The 10126-nt window shown below is 39.9% G+C and overlaps 1 protein-coding gene across 1 annotated transcript in view; it reads left to right on the forward strand.

Annotated features, from left to right (window-relative positions):
- Window positions 1-3289: 3289 nt before the first annotated feature.
- The window catches only part of LOC116400846 (uncharacterized), a 10450-nt gene continuing 3613 nt past the window's right edge, over window positions 3290-10126 (forward strand). The window contains exons 1-9 of the mRNA XM_031878932.1: window positions 3290-3467; window positions 4833-4944; window positions 5395-5525; window positions 5648-6012; window positions 6815-6989; window positions 7107-7189; window positions 7835-8084; window positions 8519-8722; window positions 9249-9347. Coding sequence (XP_031734792.1) covers window positions 3368-3467; window positions 4833-4944; window positions 5395-5525; window positions 5648-6012; window positions 6815-6989; window positions 7107-7189; window positions 7835-8084; window positions 8519-8722; window positions 9249-9347 — 1519 coding nt within the window. The 5' untranslated portion in view covers window positions 3290-3367. The remainder of the gene's footprint in view (window positions 3468-4832; window positions 4945-5394; window positions 5526-5647; window positions 6013-6814; window positions 6990-7106; window positions 7190-7834; window positions 8085-8518; window positions 8723-9248; window positions 9348-10126) is intronic.

A 10126-nucleotide genomic window follows, 5' to 3' on the forward strand; every position in this document is an offset into this window, starting at 1 on the left:
TGTGTATATGTGTGTATGTGTATGTATGTATGTGTATACGTGTGTATATGTATGTATGTGTATACGTGTGTATATGTATGTATATATACGTGTGTGTATGTATGTATGTATATACGTGTGTGTATGTATGTATGTGTATATGTGTGTGTGTGTGTGTATGTATGTATGTGTATACGTGTGTGTGTGTATGTATGTATGTATGTGTATACGTGTGTATATGTATGTATGTGTATACGTGTGTGTATGTATGTGTGTATACGTGTGTGTATGTATGTATGTATGTGTGTACGTGTGTGTGTGTATGTATGTGTATATGTGTGTATGTGTATGTATGTGTATACGTGTGTATGTGTATGTATGTGTGTATACGTGTGTATATGTATGTATGTGTGTATACGTGTGTATGTGTGTACGTGTGTATACGTGTGTATATGTATGTATGTGTGTATACGTGTGTATACGTGTGTGTATACGTATACGTATGTATGTGTGTATACGTATGTATGTGTGTATACGTATGTATGTGTGTACGTGTGTGTGTATACGTATGTGTGTGTGTATACGTATGTGTGTGTGTATACGTATGTGTGTGTGTATACGTATGTGTGTGTGTATACGTATGTGTGTGTGTACGTATGTATGTGTGTATACGTATACGTATGTGTGTGTGTACGTATGTATGTGTGTATACGTATACGTATGTATGTGTGTACGTATGTATGTGTGTATATGTATGTGTGTATACGTATACGTATGTATGTGTGTACGTATGTATGTGTGTATACGTATACGTATGTATGTGTGTATACATGTATATATGAACTGCATAAGTTTGTTTGACAGACATTAACTTGATGTTTTAACAGGTGATGAAACAACATGAACTTCACTTTCAGAAAGCGTACTTGTGTTTAGCCTTTCTTTGTCCACTTCTGCACTCATCTGCCAACTGTGTGTGCGTGCGTGCGTGCGATATATATATATATATATATATATATATATATATATATATATATATATAATAATCAGTGCTTAGGAAGCTGGTTTACTGCTGTACTTCACTGCACAGTGAGGAGAGCGAGCAGCGCTGAGGAAGAACTCTTCCTTCACCAGTGTGTACATCGTTTCTCTTTCTGTTGTTTCTCTTTGCTGTTCGTCATTTTTAAATGTTTGTACGAGGCCGTTTGTTTTGTTTCTGTTTTCCATTTTCTATAAGAAAAAGAAGAAGAGAAATGGGCGGAGAGACGAGCTGAACTTTTTCTTTTGAAGAAATAAAGTGAAAAGAAAACAGATGAACAGTTGTGTTTTGGTCGTGCGTGTGTGCGCGTGCGTGCATGTGCGTGCGTTATGAAAGAAGTGTCACATGACCGTGAGAATGAGTTTGACTATTGATCAGTAAATATTGCAGTGTAACCTGAGGTTGGTTCAGCTGATGTTCCAACACCTCTAGACCGGTGGTCGCCAACCGTCGATTGCGGTTTGAGGTTCAGTGTCTCCATTACATGTTTTGTCCACCTGAGAGCACAAACAACTATAACATTGATAATAATAATAAACATTATTTATAAAGCATCTTTTATGCACAAATTCATTTCAAAGTCTTTTAAATAACAAAACTATTTAAACAGCTCTTTGTTCCAGATTATTTGTTTACACGGTAGAGAGTCCCACTCAGGACAGATATAAACATTTAAAAACGTTTATGTTTCTGTTGAATCAGTCGGTATCATAAACAGATTTGTTTTAATTTTCTGGTCTACTTCATGGCAGGATGTGCAGGACAAACGGGGTTAATTCATAGGAAATGTATATCCTCTCACACACATGCACACTTGATGTGTTGATAAGTGTCACTTCCTGACCTCGTCACTCTGAGCTTATCTGCTGGTTTCCTCGCCTTTGACACGTCAGAAATGAAAGAATAAGCAGTCATACGTGTCTGGATGTTTTATGATGAGCTGATCCTTTGACTTTATTGTTCATTTATTCCTTTCATGATGGACATTTGGTCTCCAGAAGTGCAGCTCGCTACGTGGACGGCGATGAGCCTCTGTGTGTTTTCTCACGGTGAGTTGCCGACACCATGAGACAACACTTATAATATAATATAATATAATATATATATATTTTATTTAGCTGCTTATCTAAACGTTAAACCTCATGGTTGGTTTCCACTTCTCACATATGTATTTAAAATGGAACCTGGATTACATTTACCAAACGTGCTTAATGTAGCTTCAGATCATCTGTACGTCGTTGTTATCCACGTGTTTGGATCTCTCACTGAAGTAGAAGGTAGAAATACTACACACACAAAATACTCTGTTACAAGTAAAAGTCCTGCATTCAGAATAGTACACAAGTAAAAAGTACAAATGTATTACCAGGAAAATGTACTTAAAGTAAAAGGTCTGACTATGCAAAAACACAACTTTCATGATGGAGCCTGCAAGGTCCTGAAGTTATATATTCATATATGTATTGTGTGCTACAAGATGAATACATATTTTTGATTCATATATTTGTTCATAAAATCAAAGCAACTTAAGCTGTCAGACAAATGTAGTAAAAAAGTACAACATTGTCCTCTGAGATGGACAAGTATCTCAAAGTACTACAACTCAATGATTTTACTTTAGTAAAGTTCTTATTTAGTGTTTTCACTGATCCGCTCAAACCTTCATGTTCAAGACAATTGAAATAATAAATGTAATAATTTAAAAACGTGTTTGAATCCTGACCACCAGGTTGAGAACCACTGAAATGTAAAAAGCATTTCATAGAGAAATATTCTATTAACAATCGCACTTTAATTAACGTTAGAAGTATATTCGGTTCTGATCCGTGGAACCATCAGTCAACAGTCGTTGATGTATTAGCTACATCAAGTTATATCCAGTATTTTACACCTTTGTTATTCTAAATACTCAGATTTTAACTTCACAAAGTTGCACTTTAAAGTTGTATTATATTACATAAGAACGCGTCATTAATCCCCAGCAGACGTCGTATTCACAGAACACAACAAATAAGATCCTAAAGACAAGTGAGACACGACTAACAGCTGCTACGTCTTTAAAGCACATCTAACAGGGTTCGATAACTCAAATGTAAAACAATCTGACAAAAGAATGTGAATATGGTGCTGAACAGATGTAATAAAAAAGAAGCAGCAGCGTAGATAACTGAGTCCCGTTGTTGGCTGTGTTTCTTCTCTCGGGAGGAGAATATGTTTCACATACAAGTAAATGCATTCATACAGATGTATCATGAACAGCTCAGCTCTCTGGTATCTGTGTCTGTGAAACACTGTTTAAGCTGCCGGACTTCAAAAAGTGTTTGTTTTTCTGTTTGTGTGTCAGAGGTGATGGTGAAGCAGTCTGATCTGAAGGCGTGTGGGAAAGACAAGCATGTGTGTGTGACTGACCCCAGAGACTGTGAACCTCGACCCCCTGCATCTACATGGGGTGAACACTCACACACAGTAGTCAGCAGTGGCGTAATGTAAATTATAAGTATTTCCATGTCCTCTAGGATAACACTTCAACAGTAGAGGTGATAACATATTTTAACTGAAGTGAGGCCTTTTACAGTTTTAGTACTTTTACTAAAGTAAAGCGTCTAAATACTTCGTATACAACTGACAGTCAGATATCTTGACAAGCGTTTCCCTCTGTTTTGTTTCCACACACTGTCTCAATACTCTCATGAGCTCATGCTGGGGAGAAACTGGTTTAATCAGATCCAATTCAGTTGTTGTTCATTTTTACACAAGTTTAAATTAAATATCTAAGACTTTTTCTTTGCACGCAAACAGTTTATTTCCGCTATAATCTTGTGCCTACGTCTTGATAAAGATCCACGTTGGTGAGCACTTTCCCTGATGACCCATCTGTTTATTCCATCGTATGAAGGGCTCACTGCATTGAATGGAATATAGTCTCCTTGAAAAGTAACCCAAGACACACTGCAGGGTTTGTTATTGTTGTTGTTTATTTTACATGACAATATGTACTTGACCAACGTGTTGCGACCGACTCTGTCATTCAACATGGGATACTTCCTCAAACATTGCATGTTAAACTTTCACCCTCTTGGTCATACCCGAGACTGTATTACTTATTATTACTTGGATTACAGCTGCTGCCATCTTGGCTTTTTTGCAACCAGTGAACAGGAAGTGACCATATCTGGACTGAGGAGGAGTGACGTAGAGACACCGTATACTTCTCTGGTAGAGACCTGTCAATCACCGTGTAGCCCCGCCCTAAAGCATCCCCTGCTTTATGGTCTGTTTGACTCTAAATGGATCATAATGTACTAAATGAACATCATGCTGTATTGAAGAAGACTTGAAACTAGAGATTGAGACCATAAACTCATGTTTACAATGTTTACTGAGGTAATAAATCAAGAGAGAAGTAGAGTCATTTTCTCATAGACTTCTATACAACCAGAGGAGTCGCCCCCTGGTGGACACTAGAGAGAATGCTGCTTTAAGACATGAAGCTTTGGCTTCACTCTTCAGAACCGGGGGTTGCCGCCTGGCTCGTATATCTGCTGCGCAAACTATTGTGGGTCAGAGTAGCCAGAAAAACAGGCTGGCTTCCATAACTGCAAAATGTGAATGGATGTAGTAGAACATCCTGTTATTTGTTTTTTTGTCATTCTGCCTCTGAAACTATGTATTGGGACGTTCTAAATCTTTTTCTAACAAACTAAATCGTTTGGTAGTACGGGTAGAGAAGACCCGGCAGCAGGTGTTGCACATCAAGATGATTATGACACAGGTGTGGTCCGCTCTGGTCACAATGAAAGTTGTTTTCCCGCAGAGACCCTGAACATGTCGTGTTACTACCAGGAATCACACAGGTCTTTCACATGTGTGTGGAGTCGGGAGTCAAACAGCCACACCGAGCCTGACGTCTCTCTGATCTTCAGCAGGTAAACGCTAACCAAAGGGAGACGGCTTACTACTGAAGTACATCCTCTTTTTATTGCTTTTTTCTTTCTCTTTGTATTTATTTATTGGTTTTTATCTATTAGCACGGTTTTATCTGTGTTTAAATTTTAACCTCAGTTTTTTTCTTGCTTCCGTTTGGCTTCCTGTTGTTGTACTGTACGGTGTCCTGCTATTGCTTTACTTTGTCTGTCATATCACTTTGCTTTTAAAGTTGCTATATGAACAGTTATTAATTTGGAAGTCCAGCTTTAGGCTCTGCATATCATTTCTAATCATTTCATACGTCTGACATGTAGAGGAGCAATCTTCTTATGGTGCATTTAGAGAAGTACATACTGGAAGAAACGAAAGCGTGATATCAAGGTCTTAATCTCTGTTTGTTTTTGATTTCCTTCCTTCTCTCTCTTCTTCGTCTTCTTCTTCTTCCTCAGAACATCTAAAATTGACTACTGTCCGGCATTCATCAACCCGACCACCGTCCTCAACGTAACGGCCCGGATCAAGGACTACACGGGGAGGGAGATCTGGTCTCGGCCTCACACCGTGGATCTTAAACTTGCAGGTCAGTGGACCAGATGCTTCATCACCGCAGTAACCCAGTAATGAATACCAGCCAACTGAATGTTTCCAGGAGATCACTGACTCCTTGTCCCCTCTCTTTGCGTCCTTGTCTCCTCTTCTCAGTCAAACCCTCTCAGCCTGTGTTAAGTCTACTTGCCTCCACTGAGGACTCAGTCAGTGTGTCTTGGAGAAGCAGCGGTGGCGGCGTCTGTCGGCTTCGATACAGAGTCGATGGCGATCACACATGGACCTGGGTTATCATACAGGTTACAAAAACATTGTTCTCCGTACTGTGCTTAAGTACAAAGTCGAGGTACTTGTACTTGAGCATTTACATGTTTTGCTACTTTCTACTTCTCCTCCACTACATCTCAGGGATAAATATTGTACTTTTTACTCCACCTCATTTGTCTTACAGCTTTAGTTACTGGTTACTTCCTGTCCAGGTAAAACCACGTATCTCCAGATGTGTTGATGCTGAATGTTTGTGGTAAACTGAAGGATGAAGTGTTTCCTTTATGTACCCTTCTTCAGCTAAATAAACTCTTTTAAAAGCCTTTTGGATCAGCTGGAAAATGCATCGTCACAAAGCTGACAACAGGCTGTTCTTTTTGTGGTTCTCACAGGTCAGCAATGCTACAAACGTATGATGATCTTATAGAATGTGATGCATTGATGTAGATTAAACTAACAGGATATAAAGGAATAGTAAAACACGGACACAGAATACTTCTTCCACCACTTATTGTACTGACTTTTTACCTGGAAGCCCGATCTTTAACAACTGTACAACCACTATGGAGTGTTTATTTTTTAAATGCTACAATTTTAATCTTTTGTGTTATTTGTTTGATTAACACTGTATGTATGAGGCCTTTAACCCTAAGATAAAGTTAAACTTATGTAGATCCGCTTGTCCCTAGATGAGTCCCCACAATGCATCTGTGGGTCTGAGTCCCCACGACGCTATTGGTACAAGAACACACACATACTGAAAAGTTCATGTCTTAGCTGAGCTTGTTTTCAGAGCAGCTGGAGGTTTGGTTCCAGTACTCGTCCGACCCCTTTTCTTTGTAAGACTGGAAAGCTTAACAATTGCTTCACGCAGCAGGGATGGAAATTTGAGGCTAAATTTCATATAAATCATGTAAAATACGAAAATTAAAAGTATTGAGATGGTGGAATGACATTTGACACATCTGATATCGGAGATTTCTGTTTGGTGGAGACAGATTTCTCGGTGACCAAATACCAAAAAGTTTTTTCTCTCATTAATTTGCTGTATTTTGTTTTGGTTGCCAGGCTCTAGATTCTGTTCCTGCACATGAAGATCAAACACAGAACTACACAATCAAAGACCTCCTGGTGTCCACCGTCTACAGAGCTGCTGTGGCCTGCATAGAGAAGTCCGGCATCTGGTGGAGCGACTGGAGCTCCGACGTCAGCGCGAGGACGCTGGACAAGGGTACCAGTTTACATTCAAACCCAGATTAAATGAATGTGCCGAGGAGATTCACAGGATGTGGGAAGAAACTTAGAAAGAGACTTTGTGAAATTGTCTGAACATGTTTTTCATTTGCAGCGCCCTCTCGGCCTCCAGAGGTGTGTTACAGAGTGGAGAAAAATGACTCTGGTGGATCTTTTCTCCTTCATCTCATGTGGAAGGTACATCAGCAATACTTTTTACAGTCATCAATAAAAGAATTGACTTTTTCAGAGCATACAGAAAAGTCATTTTCTATACGTCCTGTCATCTTTGACGGTCCGTCACAGACGAGCAGCGTCACAGACTTGTTTGCTCTGAGAGAACAGTGTACTCTTTGTATGTTGTGCCGCAAAGAAAAGAATAAAACTAAATAAGAAGTAGCCTTTGAAAACTAAAACTATACAAAACATATAACATTAAACAAGTACAAATTAAACCATAATACGAAAGACGAACAATTGAGCTAATTTATTTTTAATGCAAAGTCTTATTGAATGATCTGTGGAATCTCTGTGCAAAAATACCCAAACTTTGGGAGGTGATTTAGCATAACGTCGCACCAACAAGCAGAATCTCACATTTCAGAAATGTTATGTCTTAATGTCAGTAATGTTATGTCTTAATGTTAGTAATGTTAGCAAACATCACCGGTTCTTAGAAAGAAAGAGGCAACAGATTTGTGGACTAACTAAAGATGCAGAAAAATAATTTGACTGACAAAAAATAAACCAAAACATTGTTCAACACAAAACTCAAACTAACAAACATCTTAATTTGACTGAAACTAATATCCGTTTCCACACAAACGTCCCGTCTCTCTGCAGGACCTCGACCTCCGTGATGCCGGAGGTCGTATCCTTGGATACCAGGTGAGCTACGAGCCGTCCGAGAAGAAGAAGAAGAAGAGGCAGCAGCAGCAGCAGCAGCAGCAGCACAGACACATTCAAAACGTCACAGAGGTGACGGCGCTCCTGGAGGTGGACGAGGGGAACTGCAGCGTCACAGTCGCAGCCTTCAACGCGGCTGGCTACGGACCCGCTGCACATCTCAGCATTGACCCAGAAAGATGGACCAGTGAGTGTCACACTGTGGTTATCACATAGACATACTGATATTTATTCACATGGTCATGTCCTGGGGACGTGTTGATGCACAACAAGATGCATAGGATTTCCAAGCAGCAGTGAGTCCTGTTTATCCATCAAATGTGCCGATCGTGAACTTTTAAACTGACACTATCGTGTTTAAAGCTCTCTACTTCTGCAACATCCTGTCAGAGAAGGAAGCAGGCGTCTTGATGTTCAAATAAAACTTATTGCAACACGTCAAATATTCTTTGATTAGGAAATGTTTACTTGTATCAAGTGTTTTTGACTTGTAGCTGTTTTAAAAGAAGGGATCTTGAACTGTGCAGGGCTGCAAAACGCTCAACAGATTTAAATAATGAGTATAGCTATTGTTCATGATGAAGATGCAGGTATCACTAAGCATCCTTTTGTATTGTGCAGCCCCCCCGTCGGTCAGACACTTCTGGGTCTCCAGTTCCTTCCCGGCTATGAAGGGCCTTCTGGTCCAATGGGAGAACCCCAAAGTCCCGCCCACTGTCCCGCCCGTCAGTCATCTCGCTGTTCAGTGGCGCTCCCAGACTCGTCCAACCACCGGCAGCCGCTGGACCACAGTGGACAACCTCACCACCTCCGCTGTCATACCAGGTGAAAGTGTTGGAATACTCAACTTCTTGTTTATTTTCTGAATTATCCATTTTTGGGGAAAATATCCAACAACCCCAGAGAAGATACTTGTTTAGGTTGTGTGTGTTTTAAACGGTTGTGACGAGTGAAGCCAATGCTGACGTGTCTTAAAGCTGCGTTCTCTCGACTCAGAATTGGATGCTGGTTGCTTACGTCAAACTTCTCTGATCTCCTGATCTAGAAGCTGCTCTGTCACACATCTGATAACCCTTGTGTCATCCCTGGGTCAAAAATGCCTCTCTGTTTAACTTGCTGTAATAAATAACCATCACTATAAGAACAAAACACTTTCTGCAGCTGTTTCACAATAAAAGCATTTTAGCAGCTGGGCTTTTACTTTGAAATGGCTGCAGAGCAAAAGAAGCTAATGAAAAATAAAAGCCTGTTTCAAACAAAGGCCTGACTCACTTTTTATTTGAGGTGAATAGATACCAAGAACATACATCATATTCTATTTACAACATGTACTAACTGTGTGTGTTTGCAGATGTTGACCGTGAGGAGTCCTACCTGATCAGCGTGTTCCCCATCTACCACCAGCAGTGTGGACCTCCTCAGTCGCTGCCGGCCAGTCTGCAGCAGGGAGGTAAACATGCTGGTGACGGTTACATCCGACCTTTTTAAAGCCGGTTAGTCCAGCTCAACCTGAGGCTTCCCCCCTCAGATAAGACCTCATCCCCCCCAGTTAGCATGCTAGCGACAGCGTTACACGTTCACTGGGAACACCGTACGTGATGATTGATGGAGGAAGACTGAAGATCGGTACTGTAGCAAAGCAGTCTGCAGCTTTCTTTGCTTTAGGGTTTTGAATCATTTAATCTTGTTTTACTTTGAGATCAATTTGAAAGAAGAAGAGATTGAGGAAATCACAGGACTGTCGTTCTTTGGCAGTAAAAAGAAAGTTAAAAAATACAGAATGAGTTAAAGTGTAGGCACACTAATATTAGATTGTTATGTGTAAGAATGAACAAAGACAGAATAATTACATAGAAGAAATAATAATTAATCTGACATCTAATATTGATTTCCGGTGAACCGGAACAGGATATCTTGCATCATGAATTAAAATAGAATTGTGTGCAGGACTCGACAGCAACAATTGCCAGGCTGCCATCCATTGTGGCAACCACTCTAACAGATGAATGACAGCAAACAGCAGAACATGCATTACATAGAAGAACCAAACATGAAGGGAGAAACATTTGAATAAATAAAATATATTTACTACATAAATATCCGCAGGAAACATAAAACTGCTTACTGTTGTTTACACTACATGTATTTATATTTGCAATACCAGTGCTTCATGTGTTAAAGCAGCATTCTCTCTAGTGTCCACCAGGGGGCGACTCCTCTGGTTGTATA

Source organism: Anarrhichthys ocellatus, unplaced genomic scaffold (assembly GCF_004355925.1).
Source record: "Anarrhichthys ocellatus isolate YVR2014 unplaced genomic scaffold, GSC_Weel_1.0 scaffold210, whole genome shotgun sequence".
NCBI classification, from domain to species: domain Eukaryota; kingdom Metazoa; phylum Chordata; class Actinopteri; order Perciformes; family Anarhichadidae; genus Anarrhichthys; species Anarrhichthys ocellatus.